This window comes from Perognathus longimembris, chromosome 6, assembly GCF_023159225.1.
Source record: "Perognathus longimembris pacificus isolate PPM17 chromosome 6, ASM2315922v1, whole genome shotgun sequence".
NCBI classification, from domain to species: domain Eukaryota; kingdom Metazoa; phylum Chordata; class Mammalia; order Rodentia; family Heteromyidae; genus Perognathus; species Perognathus longimembris.
The window spans coordinates 9804133-9820748 of record NC_063166.1 but is presented as its reverse complement, the minus strand read 5'-3'; the positions used below and the strand labels follow the sequence as shown (position 1 = coordinate 9820748).

Below are 16616 nucleotides of genomic sequence, written 5' to 3'. Positions count from 1 at the left end.
AGGCATGATGCACAAAGCTACTTAAGAGGCAGAGATATAGATGGTTGCATTTGAGGCCAGCCAAGACAGAATAAAGGCTGGTGTGATCCCATCTCAAGAAAGCTGGGCATGGTAGCATGTACCAACTACATGGGAAGATGATGGTTCTAGGCAGCTCCAGACAAAAACATAAGATCCTGTCCAAAATATAACTTAAAAGGGATTGTGGCACCACTATATATGTGTGTGTGTGTGTGTGTGTGTGTGTATATATACATACATATATATATTATATGTATATATAAATGAATGACCTTAATCAACTGAGTGTCCCTACCTGAATCATATACATGTAAAAGAACGTTCTGGCTACACTGAAGATATTTTTTAAACCTATATGAAAACATAGCATTCTTTATTAAATATTCCAATATTAAACATTTCTAAAGATGATATAAAACCAGAAATAGAGCAGGCTCCGGTAGATCATGCTAATCCTAGCTACTTGGAAGGCTGAGTCTGGGAGGATCACAACTTGAGACCAGGCCAGCAGAAATGTTTATGAGACCCCCTTCTCAACCAAGAATTGGCATAGGAGCACACATCTGCTGTCCTATCTATAACAGGAAGTCTAAAGTAGGTAGGATTATGGTTCAGGCACATGCCCTGGCAGGAAGCAAGATCGGATCTCAAAAATAACCAATGTAAAAAACCAGCTGAAGGCTAGCATTCTGCACCTTGAGCCACAGGGCCACTTCTGGCCGTTTTCTATATAGATGGTGCTGGGGAATCGAACCCAGGGCTTCATGTATACAAGGCAAGCACTCTTGCCACTAGGCCATATTCCCAGCCCCTTGACCTTTTCTTAAAAAGTACAATTCTAAAAATGTATGTTGCAAAAGAGTACCACAAAACACTAAAAACTAGTAATATAGACTACATTATAAACAAAAAAGCATTGCACAGTTATTATCAATATGAAATTTTCACAAGCCAAAAGGATAATCATCCCAATAAACGATATGTAGAATACTACAGGATTTTCATAAATAATAATTAAATGGCAAGTATTCAAAGATATAGTAAGTCACTGATAAAGAAATTCACAGTAAAGACTAATATTCCAAGGCATAAATTACATTAGCAAAGTATTCACAATGCCTGCATTTGGATTTATTGGGAGAAAGGAGTATTTTTATGTGCAACCAAGACATTGAGTAGAGCCTTTTTATCAAATATATATGCATATATAGTTCAATATACAGTTCAAATATATACTAAGTTATAATTTAATAATAAAAAAACTCCCAGATATGTGGAAGGCAGAAATTGGGAAGGTAGAGGTCAGCACAAGCAAAACATTAATGGTATCCATCTCAACAAATAAGTTGGGCATGGTAGTTAATGCTATAATCCCAGCTACGATGTCTAAGGAAAGAGGATCACAGTCTAAGCTTGGCTCTGGATAAAAGTATGAGACCTTATCTGAAAAATAAAGCAAAATGGGTTGGGGCATGGCTCAAATGGTAGAGTAACTGCTTAACAAGAGTGAGGTCCAGAGTTCAAACTCCTGTACTATCCCCCCCACCCAAGAAAAAACCAGAACAAACTTTGTTCTGTGTTAACCAAGCTCATGTTACCAATACACAAATCTGTTTTAAACTCACATGTTTTCACTTTTACACTTTACCTTCTCAACACTGTGTTCAGTAAACCACATTCCTCCAATTCTCAAGTCTCTTTGGTCAGTTCCAGCAAAGAATACCTCTGTCATCTTTCCTTCCTCTCTCAGCAAGTACATCCATGAGAACTCCACAAATTCCTCTACTTGAGCTCCCAAATTTGACACCAAGGTCACATTTGTAAGTTAGCTTCCATACACAGGGACTGTTGCAGCTTGCATATGGTTTGCAGGTGTCTCTCAATTACTCATGTGCTAGAATCTTGGTCCTCGGTGTAATAAATAGCATGAAGAAGTAGATATTTATGATATGAAGCCCTGCTGGAATGACAGTTCTCACAGGACAGGCTGTTTTCTCAGAACAGATGGTTATAAAGCGGGGCCACCCCGTGAGCACAGGCCCTTCTGCACATGACATGGACACCTCGCTTCCCACTTTTCTCCCACATTATCTCATAGACACAGGAGCCCTCACCACATGCCAGCACCTTGTTATGTGGATCTCCCTGTGATGGGAATTATAAGCTTAAAAACCCCACTATTCTTCATAAAGAACATGGCCTCTAGTATTTCATTATAGCAATACAAAACAGACCAAAATAGAAGCCATGTTATCAAGACTTCTCATAGTCCAGCAGTATTATATAGCTGCCAAGTTAACAGTGCTGTGTTGAGAAACAGCTGGGAATCATAAAGAATACAGCCAGGGTATGCAAAGTTGCTATTCCTTACTAATGTAAGAAAATGATGGGAAAAAAGTAGGAGAGAGTTTATTAGATATCCAAGACAATTTCCAAGGCAGTAAAAATTGCCTTTATTGAGAAAGAGAAGGCTGACTAGACATAAAATTGTTCTGAGGGCACAAAAAAGGTTGTTCATAAACTGACAAATTAGGTTTCTGCCTCTCCAGCCTGTGGCTTTTGGCTACATAGATGAATCCCCACTTATCCAAAAAAAAATTCCTAAAGAGTCAGTCATCCCCCCTCAACTCACAATAATGACTGAAACAACTGCTCTGGTTTGAAGTCTGTGACATTATCCTTACTGAGGTGAATGCTGCCTACTGCCTAAAATACATTGTACAAGGTAGAAGAATGGCAAAATCTGTATTATACTACATATTTTACTGAACTAAAAAAATTCTTATCAAAAATATAATATATAGGGCTGGGAATATGGCCTAGTGGCAAGAGTGCTTGCCTCGTATACATGAGGCCCTGGGTTCAACTCCTCAGCACCATATATACAGAAAATGGCCAGAAGTGGCACTGTGGCTCAAGTGGCAGAGTGCTAGCCTTGAGCAAAAAAGAAGCCAAGGACAGTGCTCAGGTCCTGAGTTCACGGCCTAGGACTGGCCAAAAATAAATAAATAAATATAATATAATATAATATAAGATAAGATAATATAATATAATATATAGAAGCTGTGGTGCTGAGAGCAGCAGAAAATCCCACCTCCAGAGAGATCTAGCCTGAGCCCAAAGTTCACAAGACTTCTTTTTCAACCAACAGCTGGTCATAATAGTACATATCTGTCATTCCAGCTATGTAAGAGGCTGAGATCTGGGGATCTCAGTTCAAAGCCAGCCAGGCAGGAAAGTCTCTGAGACTCTTATCTCCAATAAACAAACTTTAAAAGAAACTCGAAAGTGGTGCTGTGGCTCAAATGGTAGAGTGCTAGCCTTGAGCACAGAGAGGCTCAGGGACAGAGCCCAGGCCTTGAGTTCAAGCCCAAGGACCAGCAGACAGACAGACTAGAGATTCCATCTTAACAGAAGAAGTTGAGCATGGTAGCATGCACCTGTTGCACAAAGAAAGAAGGGAAGGAGAGGAAAGAAAGAAAGAAGAAAGGAGAGGGGAGGGGAGGGGATGGAGGGGAGGAGAAGGGAAAGGCAGCCTAGAGATTCCATCTTAATAGAAGAAGCTGAGCATGGTAGTATGTACTTGTCATCCTAACAATGGTAGGAAGCATAAAATAAGATCATGATCCATTTGAGGCCCTGGCAGGAATCAAGATCTTATCTCAAAACAACTGCCAAAAAAAAAAAAAAAAAGGACTGGCTGTGTGGTTCAGGGCTAGAGCATCTGCCTGGCAAGGGTGACACACTGAGTTCTAACCCCAGTATAATCATAGACAAACAAACTTCCATTACTAAGATAAAGAGAATTATTTCAGGCAGGCTTACGATTGCTAGGCACACACTGACAATACAGAAAGTACCAAAGAAAACATTTGGCTTCTGAGAAATGAAGCTGTGTTCTCATAGTGAGAGCCACCATAGCCAAAGGGACCAATAGGGGGGCTCTCTTCCTCTGAAGGTCAAACTCCAGTTGAAGGTCCAATTTCAGTTAAGGGTTTCAGAAATTAGGAAAAATAATAAAAGCAACTTCTAATTATAAAACCTCTACTTTTGATCAGGCACTGTTCTCAGCACTTATAAACACACTGTTATTCAATGCCAAGTTCATGAAGAAAGGCTTGCTCCTGGCTCTTTATGGGTACAAGTACGACAGCTCAGAGATGCACACCTGGTTGCAACACAAATATAAGGGGAAACAGAATTTGATAAGAGTAATTTCTAACTCCACAGCCCATAATTTTTCTACTACACAATACTGACTTTTTTTTGCTGGCACTCAACCACTTGGAGCCATGCCTATAGACCCACAATGCTAATTTATATGTAGTTTTGCCTAGACTCAGAGAGCATTAAAATAACTCTTTTGTCAATACAATAAACAAAATTTTTCATCAATATGTAACACTCATTTCCTCAAGATTAACCTCCAAGTTCAGGTTCCTGAAGAAAAGCAGAGAAAGCAAACTTTACACAGCATACAGTCACTTCCATTTGGAGTCCTCCACCAGTCATACTTGTCTCAATGAATATGTTGATAAGAACAAGCCAATAAATATAGGTACACATTAATATTCATATCATTTCACAGTCAGTGCCTTGACACCATGCAACTCATACTAATATAGAGTACATACTACATATAAGGTCACAGTATAAGTACTGTTCAAAAATACTTAAAAGGTAAAAGTCTATATTCCTTTCCTCTAAGAATTTGTAAACATGCAAAGGATACATAAGAACAAAGATGACATATAAGCATGTTAACAGAACACAACTGAATACTTATATGTTAAGGAAATAAAGCATTTTTCTGTCCAGCCAAGTTCCTAGATAATATGTCACTCTTAGATTCATGTAGAAATATTATCAAAATTTTAACCTATTGTAAAAGGCAGATGTAATTGATAATGTCAAAATGTTAAAATGAATATAAGGTTTAAAAACCTTTTAAAGGTGCTTATTTATGTGGGTAAAGATGCCTTCCTTGCTGGAGGCATGGTTCAAAAGACAGAGTGCCTGCCCTAAACCCTAGAACTAGAAGAAGAAGAAGAAGAAGAAGAAGAAGAAGAAGAAGAAGGAGAAGAAGAAGAAGAAGAAGAAGAAGAAGAAGAAGAAGATTCTCTTTTCTTATTATTACTATCTCTAACACTCTCTACTTACTTTTATTTAGAATCTGGTGCTGACATACAAAAACAAAAGCTGGCATCATGAACAGTACCAAGCTCTAAACACATCAAAGCTGTCTTAGCACTGTCAAAGGCCTAAAATGAGACATGAAGCAAGGAAAGAATATAAATAATACCCATTAGTAAATAAATAACAAATATATTTCCTAAAAACTGGAAGGCACATGCTCTGTCCTTAGAAATGGAGCTGTCTGGAGAGTAAGGCACCTAGACAGTTTGGACTGATATTATATTCATGATGGTTTATCCTAGGAGTCATGTTCTTATTGTTCCCAATTAAATACAAATGCACTGTCCTTCAGTCCCTCCCTATCAGATACTCTGACTGATATAATGCTTTGGTTTTAATCCCATACTACCATAACCTGATTCAATGCAGACTTGATCTCCTCCTCCACATGCGGGCCCTCCACTGCTCTCGGAATATCCCTAGGCAGCTCTTAGAATTGGAATCTTCACTCAATTTCTTGTCTCTCATTTTAATCTATTCAAAACTCTTCTGATAAAAGACTAACTGCTAGACCTGAAACACTTTAGTCTTTCTTTGGGGAAATGAAATGGATTTTCTTCATTTTCACACAAGAGAAGCCCTGGATAACAATTTTGTGTCCAGTCATGCCCATTATATATATGGCATGATTTTTACTTCACTAAAGACTGCAAGGTTTTGTAGAGTTCTTATGCCACATCCTGTTAGATCATGAGGTCAGCGAGTGTAAAGGTGACCTACAACCAGGAGACTGGGGGCAGTAGGGCATCATCTGCACTTCATCAGCCTCTGCTGGAGGCTAGCTAAGGTCACACCAGGAAGGGGCCACTGAATCCCTTCTCTTCTCTTCTCCCCTGGACTACATGAACTCATCCACTCTATGCATTTGACCTCTGGATTTGAAGGTAAAGGTAATTTCCAGTGGGAAAACTACAGAAGAACAAAACTGCAAAATTTGAGGGGGCGTTAGTGACCTTTCCCAACTCCCAAACTCATTAACTTATATAGATTATGTAGATTTCAGAAAGCATAAAAGATGGTTTATTCCTAAAGGGAGAATATGAAGTATTAGAATAGTAGCTTTTTGATACTTTTTAAAAAGCTATCTTACCTAGGGCTGCAATATAACACCAGCTAGGGTGGTGAGGAAGAGGAGGGGGTATGCTGAGGATTCGGGAGGAGTAAGGGAGGATGAGGAGAGGAATAGGAAGGAGAAGGGGAGGGAGCAGTAAGGATGAGGGGAGAAGTAGGGGAGGAGGGGAGAGCACACAGAGGATGAGGAGATGAGTAGAGGAAGACGAGGGGAGGGTGCACTGAGGAGGAGGAGAAGAGGGAGGATGGAGGGAAAAGCAGGGGAGGGTACACTGAGGATGAAGTGAAGAAGAAGAGAGGATAAGGGGAGGGCGCACTGTGAATGAGGAGAGGAGTAGGGAAGAATGAGGGGAGGGTGCATTGTGAAGGAGAAGAGGAGTAGGAGAGGTTGAGGGGAGGGTACAATGAGAAATGAGGGGAGGATGTGAATATAAAGCCCACCAATTAAGCCTCCTTTGCCCCATGCCAACCCCATGAGAAATACCTGTTCTGTCAAACCCCCTTTAATGGTACTGACTATAGAGACAAAATACAGAGGGGGAAAGGAAGGGGGAAATGAAGGAGGAGGTAACAAACAGTACAAGAAATATACCTAACCGGAAGAGAAGCAAAGCAGCCCCGCCTCTCAGCTCGGCCACGTGGGTAATGGCGGAGACCCGGTCCTTGGGGGACTGTGGTCTCCGCCCATAGAGGAAGTACCGTGACATCACCTGAGGGACAGCCTATTTAGCCAATCGTTAATATGCAATTAGTCCCTCCTCTTCCTGCCCGCCATTACCATTATATAAACCCCACCCTGATTAAAGTTCTTTGAGACTGGAAAAAAAAAAAAAGAAATGTACCCAAGGCCTAACATGAAACTGTAACCTCTCTGTACATCACTTTGACAATAAATAAGAAAAAAAAATACAGAAATCTAGAAAAGCACATGGCATCCAAAGCTCCCCTAGCCTAGGCATTGGGGGGAAAGCCTCAAAGCCTCCCGAAATTCTCCCTTAGCTTTTGTGGGAAGAATACACCCCTAACATTATTTCAATTTTCAATATGTAGCATGGAATTTAAAAGGCATTTCTACTTCTCAGTTGTCCCTTTTTTCTTCATGTTTCTATAGATAAATGCATGTTAAGGAGCTTCACTGTACAGTACAGTATCCCAAGTACTAAGGCACATTAATTTCCCTAAGTTTTCTTTTTATTTAATAGTTGATACCTTGAAAAACTCTTCTTCCATTAGGTAGAAAAATTCTGGCTCCTTCTCAAAGTCAAAATTTCCTTAAATAAAAATTAAAATCATTTATTAACCATAAGAACTAACCTGCATACTCTGGCTGGAAAATACAGCTTTTGCCAAGACCGGCACAGATACTGTGAATGATCTATCACTCTGATCCAATCAAGTTCATCCATTGATACTTCAATAAAGTAGGAATAAGACCTATGAAGTAAAAGGTAAGAGAAATTATCATATTACAATAACAATACAAGGCTATACTTACATAAAACATTAAAAGGTTCCAAAACACAGAATTCACTGATTACATTTTCTAACAATAAAATTCAGATAATAATGAAAGCTGTATATAAGTCATTAGTGTAACATTCATCGGTGTATTAAAATTAGCTCTCAGCTTGTCTGCTTCATCCAATCATAAGCTGCTAAAGAACAAGGACCACACGCTTGGCACATGTTAGGCCTTTAAGACATTGTTCTTTTCAAACATAGCCAGGATACCTTGGACATACAGCACATTAGCACTTAGTGAAGCTGGGGTTGGGGGTGGGGAGTGAAGACAGAGTAGGAAGGAAAAAAGGGGGGAAAGGAGGGATGGAGGGAAGAAAGAAAAAATAGAGAAGCAGGAGGTGTGCCTTGCTCCTGCAGGGTCCTTGGCCTGGGTGCTGGCCCTCCATCCTCAGAAGGAAAGCTGCCTTGGGATGGTTCCCCACAGAGGCCAGCTCATCTCCTGCTACCTCTCAGTCTCCTAATATCCCACACATAAAAGCAACCTCAAGAAAAAGAAATGACAATGAGTATGTGCTTCTTTGGGATACAATGTAAAACTTGCTGGCTAATAGCTTAGCAGTAATGAAAATAGCCCATCATACTCCTCTAAGTCAGCTACCCTGGACCATTACATGCTGGTCCCACACTGAACAAATCTATATTGCTTTGTCATAAGACAAATTTAAATTTGAGAAGCAGTTATTACTTGTACTGTAATATCAACAGGAACAATCTTGGGAGATTTAGGTGACCATAAATGTCAGGCTGCAGCCCACAGTTGTGACCAGAAAAGGTCAGCTTATTTTGTGTCAGCCCCTCATTTTCTTCTGTCCTCTCAACTCCCATTCATTTTATCGCTCAGTCTCATACTGCTTATAACCTTTTATTGAACCTCTCTGGGTTATCAGTAATGCAGGATATAATTTTACAACATGTCAGAATCTTTTTGGCTTAAGATTTTGAAATTTTCACCTTTGCTAAGAATGTTAACATTGTCTGTGAGAAAGGTTTCACAGTAAACTTAAGTCCCAGTGAGTGTAACGAAGGTATTAAAACAAAGTGACCCATAAATCTTTAGTATCATGGAAACAATGATCATTACTTCCAGTTTCAAACATACTTTTTCTTCTATTATTTTATATCTATTTCATTATTAATTAAATGAGTGAAATAGGAAAGCTCTTAAAACAGTGCCTTCCACATAAAAGTAATGAAAAATGCTATATAAATATTATTATGCAATTATTACTAATGATACAACTCGAAGATGAGGTACGTGGATTACCTCTACTTTATCAATTAAACACCCAATTATATTCACCATGATACATGTCAGGAAATATATTAAGAAAAATGAAACAGAAAACAATTGGTTGAGGACCCCAGTCACATAAAAATTCCCTCCTATTTGGTTCAAATGGTCATAAAAGCCAGCGTGGTGGGCAGTGGCACTTAAGAGAAATGTCATGCCTTGTAAGTAGTACAGGGCACATTTACTACCACTATCAAAACTTCAGCCCAGACCCAAAAGAGCCTGAGTAGGGCCTAGTTTCCAGGTGTGCATAGTTCAACAGCGACAAGCAACCACAAGACAGTCAGCTGTGCTCATCCACTACTCTGACAGTCTGCCCTCATGGATGGACTCCACAAGCCACAGTGGGCAAAGGCACTACAGTGACTGGAAGGACTTCTGAAGCAGCTGAGGAGCCAGATGAGTTTCTTGTCTAGAGCCCATTTTCAAAAATTTCTTTTTGAGAGTATTTATTCACACGCCTAGGCATTTTCTTTAACCATAGAATGAAATGCATTTAAAACATTACTGAAGCTGGGTTCTAGTGGCTCATGCCTGTAATCCTGGCTACTTAAGGAGGCTGAGAGATAGAAGGATCACTGTTCAAAGCCAGCCCGGGCAGGAAAGTTCACAGGACTCTTATCTACAATTAACCACTCAAAAACTGGAAGTGGTGCTGTGGCTCAAAGTAGTAGAGCTCTAGCCTTGAGTACAAAGAGGCTCAGGGACAATGCTCAGGCAAGCCCCACAACTGACAAAAAAATAAAAAAAAGTAGATCCAAATTTTAACACTAAAAGTTGTGAGATTACTAACAATTTTGATATGCTTTTCCAGTATTTTTCTATGCTTTCCACAACAAACATATTCAATTTTATAAATGGTTTAAAAAATGTTTTTAAAAGGAATGTAACCTTTAACTCTTCCTACAGAACTTCAAGAGAAATATCAAAATGATCATAAAGAAACTGAAATCTGTAAAACCAAAGTGGCTGACCATGAAGTCAGGTAAGTTTCTCTTTACATCACATAAATGACTCACCGGCTGTCTCGGTCCCACAAGAGTATCCGTATGTGGTTGATGATGGACGGCTGACCTAGCTTAATCTCAATGCCCGAACGGCAATCATCATCAATTGGGTGCCTAGAAAATCCATGATCCAAATCATAATTTTGTGTGTCACCATCTAGCAAGGCAGATTTCAGCTCCCCTTTTACAACCTGGGCTCCATACTTCATAGTTGCAATGTTTTCTTCTGGTACTTCAGTTAAAAATAGAAAAAACAAAATTAATGGTTACTTACTAAACTATTCTTCATTGGAAGAAAAATATAATTCTAGCATCCTAATTGATTCTGGTATCTGCATTTAATTTTAAAGGGTACAGGCATATCTATGATAATAGAAGACTTGGAAATGCTGATGGGGTTTAACATACCATGCAAAGTCTAAATTTAATGTCACTGTCACAATCACAATGTGTCAGGGACTAAATGTTATTAAGAAAAAGCTAATAATATTAAGAAAAGCATGTACCAAGAAACAAATATGAGCTCTGCTGAATTCATATTACTCGTAGTTTTAATTTAATATCTACTGGACAAAAATAGCCTGCCTGTAGGATGACCTGTGCCTGCCATCTGGACTGAGTACAATATAAAAAAGCAAAACAAACAGGTCAGGTATCTGAGAGAACAACAAAGAGTGGGTTTTCATGCAGCAGAGCTGTTAGGTCACACACACATATGCTGAATCAATTCACCTACCTTTTTAAAAAGATAATATTAAAAGAAATACATTTTACTTCACTTCAGATTTTTTCAATGGAAAGTCAAAGTCAGTATAATATTACTAAACCTATCCCACTCCAATATGAAATTTATTAAATACCAATTGTGCCTGGAACTTTGAAGTCTTCACCCTTCACAACTCTACAAGGTGTGTCTCCTAGATACTTTCATTCTAAAACCAACTTTCTATGGAAAGACAAGATGATGCATGTTAAGGAATCACAGTTTAACCATGACTCCACCTTTAACCAGGCAGTTCCCTTAGGGAAGTTTATCTCTCAATTTAATTTTTTAATAGGACAACGTCTCTCCTCTAGCCAGGAGTGGCTAACATCCAGCCTGCAGGCCATATTAGGAGCACAAAATCATTCAGTACATGGCAGGACAGACATGTATACTTCTCTTCAGCTGCCTTGATCATTTTGTATAGCCCACAGAAGTTATAAATATCCAAGTGGCCCTAGCAGAAATAGACTTCCTACCCCTTCCTGGGCCTACGTACATAAAGTACATAGTATGCTCTTAAAAACAACAAAAACAGCCTAACTACTTTTGGGCATAAATGTGAAGGAGTATATCCAAAGAAGATACCTGTATACACGTATATTGTATACAAGCTTACTGCAACACCATATTCACAAAAGCCAAACTGTAGAATCAGCCAAGGCGTCCAACACAGATGAGTGGGTAAAGAACACACACACGCACACGCACACACACCATGAAATATTAAACCATAAAGAAAAATGTATTCATGTAATTTGCAGAAAAATCAGTGAAACTGGAAAATGGCACACTGAGTCAGATAAGCCAGGCTTAGAAAGCCACTTATCATATGATTTTGCTCATAACAGTAGACCTAAAAGACATATTCATAAACATGCATGTACGTGTATATACTAACACATATACAGAACACAATTGTGACTATGGGTCTATGACAGGGGTGGGGGAACCTTAGGCCCATGGACTGTACAAGGCTGGAAGAATTATTTGGTACTTGATGGGACAGACACATAATATGTGCCATTGTCTGCCTGTGTATTGTTAATTTTGCAGGTGGCACATAATAATGTTAGCAAAAAAAAAGAAAAAGGGCCCATAGCAGAAAAAATGGTTCCCCACCCCTGTGGATGAGGGAGAAGGGAAAGGAAAAAGAAAGAGGGTGAAAAATGTCAAAATACACTGCAACTATGTATGAAGATGACATAAAAGCTGTGAATCAATGGGGGATGTGAGGAAAGAGAAAGCAATAGAGGGTTATTCAAAATATAATAATACATGGATGTCTGAAATAACCATGGTGAAACCCCCTGATAGTATTAACACCGACTAAAAAAAGAATGACAAGAAAGTAAAACAGGCTCCATTCAGGAAGTGGGTATCGTGGGAAGGGGGGAAAGCTACAGAAAAAGGTAAATGAAGATGTATATGATCAAAGTCATTTATTTACATATATGAAAATAGAACAATGAAACCTGTTGAAATTGTGCTAAGAAAAAGGAAGAGAGGTAAGGGGGGAGTGATAAGAGTTTGATAAGGATAATTTGTTTTTGTGCTATTCCTAAGGCTTAAGCTCAGGGCCTGGGCACCTAGAGCTTTTATGTTCAAGGCTAGTGCTCTACCACTCTGAGTCACAGCTCCATTTCTAGATTTTTTTTGGCAGTTAATTGGAAATAAGAGTTTCATGGAGTTTCTTGCCAGGGATAGCTTTGAATCACAATCCTTAGCTCTCAGCCTCCTGAGTAGGTAGTATTAATCATTCGTGTGTGTGTGTGTGTGTGTGTGTGTGTGTGTGTGTGTGTGTGTGTGTGTGTGTGTAGTAAGAACTATGAAAACTTATAGGCTGTAAATACACTGAATTCTCAGGGTTCACACACACTTTGGCTATGTGCTTTGCAGGGAGAAAGTATAAGTTATGGCAGGCTACTAGGAAAAAAACCTAAGTAATTCACCATTTTCCCAGATTTCTGGGAAAACTGGGTTTTAGAAAAAAAAAAGTTTTAATGAGGACTGGTAGAGAATGGCTCCAGAAGAGGACAATAAATGTAGCTGAAAAAGTGGAGGTTGGTGGGGTTTCAGTAACTAGCAAAAGATTGAAGCAAGTAAGCAAAAACAAACAACTTCCGTCACGCTCAACTTCTTACCATCAGAAGCTTAAGTGATACAGATTTATAACTTCGTAAGGTCCATTAGCTTGTGATAATCACCCATATTCTTCGAATCTAACCAACCTTCCATAGTAAGTACTATGTGCTACACAGCCACTGCTCTAAGCACTTCACAAGATTAACTCCTTTGATTTACTCTTGTACCAATTCTTTCAGTGCAGTACCTCTATTTCATACATCCACTTCACAGAAGAAGAGTGAAGGCAGAGGAAAACCCCATGACCTTATCTAAGATCACACAACCCACAAGCAGCAGAGCTAAGATCAGAACCCAGTACTCTACCCTATGGATCCTATTGGAAATTATCTCTGTTACCCACCCTCGTGAAGAGTTTCTGATAGAATGAACATACCTTTCCCTTCTTTCTAAACCCTACCTTCCTCTAAAAGCACTGAACATATGAAAAAGCTGGACAAAATCTAGACTCAGGCTCTATGACTCACTACCTTTGAGTGAGATCTTAGTCTCTTTGTAACTGCTTTCTCATCTAAAACAATGAATAAATTACTCAACTATCTCATAAAAATTACACTACAGATAATATATGTTGAAATGCTATGTACTGTATACTTTATACAACAATCATTTCATACAAGTACTGTGCAAAGTATTAGAAATAACTCAGTGAAATACAACAAGACAGGCTCTGCCCTCCTGATGCCCTACTAAGAGTTTCAAAGCTGTGCTTTTCAGGTATCAGTGATGTATAGCTACTTGTAAAAATGTATTTTCCCCCTCATTGTTGGTATAAGATGTGGAGACATAGTCACTCCTGACCACTGAAACCCTCTTCTCTGATTTTTTTCACTACCACAAGTCATGAATAAGCCTCAGAGAGGAGCATCACATTCTAGATTTAGAAGCTAATGATACCTTTATGATTTTCTCTTGAACATGTTTCCTCAGAATCAAAATTTATCAAGCTAGGACTAATAAACTAGGCACGAGTTTCAAATGACTATAAAGTCTAAAATAGAAATGAAATTTCTACCACAAGTCTGTTTTCTCTTGAAGTTCATTTCAAGAGTACTTAAGAACTTTTCTAGTCATCCTTGATAGATGCATTCCCTGAGAGTATCTTTCACTTCAAAATGAAGAACATTTATATAAGTGGAAATTCTCTCATGGTAACTAGAATGAGATTATCTTGCTGGATAAAAATATAACTCCAAGTATTTTTTAAACCTATAGTTAAGTTATAAACTTCAAAAGAAAAGTGATCCTGAAAAAAAATCAAATCATAAAAAAATTCAAATTCAGGAGGGAAAAACTGGGAGAGAGCAAGGGAAGGGTGCACTGTCCAAAAAGAAATGTATTTTTTACCTGACTTAATATAACTGTAACCACTCTCTATGTCACTTTTATAATAACAATTTTTAAAACTTTTAAAAAAGAAAAAAATTCAAACCATAAGTATTCTTAGTTCCCATATTTATCTAATAGTAAGAAAACTCAAAAACTACAAGGTGGTAGGAATTAAACAAGACAATAGGTAGCAATTGTAATTGTCTTTGCACCTATAATTTGTAATGCATTTTACAACTATTAGGGTAAAAAAAGTTTTGAAACTCTACAGCTAAGCAGAAACAAGTTAATCATTAGATAAATACGAAGAACCAAAGTACCTACCCCTAGCTACCCTGCACCAAACCCTGAGTGGCAATAAACTAATCATCTTATGTTTTTCTTACATTGTTTCACGTTCATAACTGTCCTTATTCTGACTACTATATAGAGATGGACATGGTCATTCACCTGATGGATTATTTGGATCCACACTATCTCTGCCCACCAGAATCTCCTTACCCAATCATATCTACTCCCAATCCTTCTCCTCCTGAAGAAGGTTTGGGTCCTCTCTTCCTAAAATCCTCCCCCAATAACCACAGCATTACAAATGACTTCCTCAACAGCTCCTGGCTTGCCTTAGCTTTCCCCAATATCCTCACTCTCTGAGGCCTTCTTTCCCCATTTGGCAATATCGGTACTCAAATATCCAAAACGTAAACAAAAAAGACTTCAGACAGGAAAATCTATGGATGAGTACTGGCTTCATGAAGCAAAGGCCAGCAGCCACTTGGTCTGGCTTAGGCGCTGATTTCCCTCAGTAATTGTGGACAGATTAGCAAGAAAAAAACAGAGAGCTAGATGGACCTTCATCCTACATATTTAAGGGGAGGGGGGAAAAAGTCTTAAACTACCTCCTATGCATGGTTTACCACAGGACTCTCCCTTAGAAGTTTGCTTTTTTAATGCAGATAATAAATGTTTCCACAGAAAAACACGATAGAGATGATTTATGAACCCTCTAATTAACAGATGACATTTCCCCATCACAACAAGCAATAGTTGGGAATATACATTAACAAAAGAAGTCATAATTTTAAAAGGTTCATTGTTGTTATTACTGTCTTGCTGGGCACATAAGACAGCTTAGAAGAAATTAATTCATCCAGTCAAAGTCTAGATTCAGGCACTATGCTAGGTGCTAGAAAACATAGGCAACAAGACATAGTTACAATCTTCAGGAAACTCAGTCTAGTAGAAGCCATGACAGGTAAACCAACAATGATGCAGCATCATACCAGCAAAGGTCCCTCAGCCTGAAGACTAGAAACTATGGGAAGAGATCCTGAACAAACGGGACAGATTTACACACACTTATACACTTACACACACACACACACCATTAACCAATAATTTGGCATGTAGTTAACAAAAAAACTCTTAGGACAGAATCTGTGATACAGCTCTCTGCTATAAACACGCAGAAACTAGAAATTACTGTTCTCTTTCTCAAAGTGTAAAGCATGAGTTACACAAAACAAAACAGAACTCAGCCTTCATAGAAAAAGCATTAATACACAAGACAGAAATTCCTCCATAGCTAAGATAAAACTAAATGTTAAAGAAATGATGCAGGTGTATCCTAGCAAAAAATAATTTCATTAAAAGCCTAATTTCCTGTCCATATCTGTATAGATAAATGCTCATTATGTGTACATAAAGGACCAACTACCACTCATAAGTTAAAAACATCCTCTGGATCCTCTTTATGTTCAAGGAGGAAGAAAATCTTTGTAATTTAGTAAAACTTCAGGATATGAAGCTTCAGTAAGCAGTGGTAATGTATTCAGAGAAAAAGCATTAGTGTCTACACCCATAGTTTAAGAGAGGCCACTTTGCATTCCATAAAAAGGCCCTCAACATATTAAACATACTCCCAGGGAAGAGAAAAAGAATGAACAAATAAATTCTGTCACAATTCCAAAATAAACCAGACTATCTTTCCAAATCATCAGCCCGGAAACAGGTCTGAAATGTTATTCTCCTCCCTGCCCCCAACCTTTAAAAAGAAAAAAGTAACCATCTGAATGTGTGGATATTTTAAATAAAATTTTTAAATAACCTGTTTTTAAAGAAAAATCATAATCATTAGAAAATAAGTAGGCTTTCTTAGTATTGACTTATTGATTTTACTAGTCAAATACTTGAAAGGTCGGGGGGGGAAAAAAGTCCTGTTATTTAATCACTATTTAGGTTTAAAAGTTCAATAGATGATTTCCAAACATTTTCA

The 16616-nt window shown here is 38.3% G+C and overlaps 1 protein-coding gene and 1 long non-coding RNA gene across 3 annotated transcripts in view; one reads left to right on the top strand and one right to left on the bottom strand.

Annotated features, from left to right (window-relative positions):
* The window catches only part of Btbd9 (BTB domain containing 9), a 324638-nt gene that overhangs the window by 279443 nt on the left and 28579 nt on the right, over nucleotides 1–16616 (bottom strand). For both annotated transcript variants that reach the window (XM_048347832.1, XM_048347833.1), the window contains 2 exons: nucleotides 10120–10339; nucleotides 7603–7722 (listed from right to left, as the gene is read on the bottom strand). In XM_048347832.1, coding sequence (XP_048203789.1) covers nucleotides 7603–7722; nucleotides 10120–10339 — 340 coding nt within the window. The remainder of the gene's footprint in view (nucleotides 1–7602; nucleotides 7723–10119; nucleotides 10340–16616) is intronic.
* On the top strand, nucleotides 3322–12018 carry LOC125352632. The gene is made up of 3 exons (XR_007211199.1): nucleotides 3322–4701; nucleotides 7136–7150; nucleotides 12006–12018. It is a non-coding gene; the product is annotated as an uncharacterized LOC125352632 (long non-coding RNA).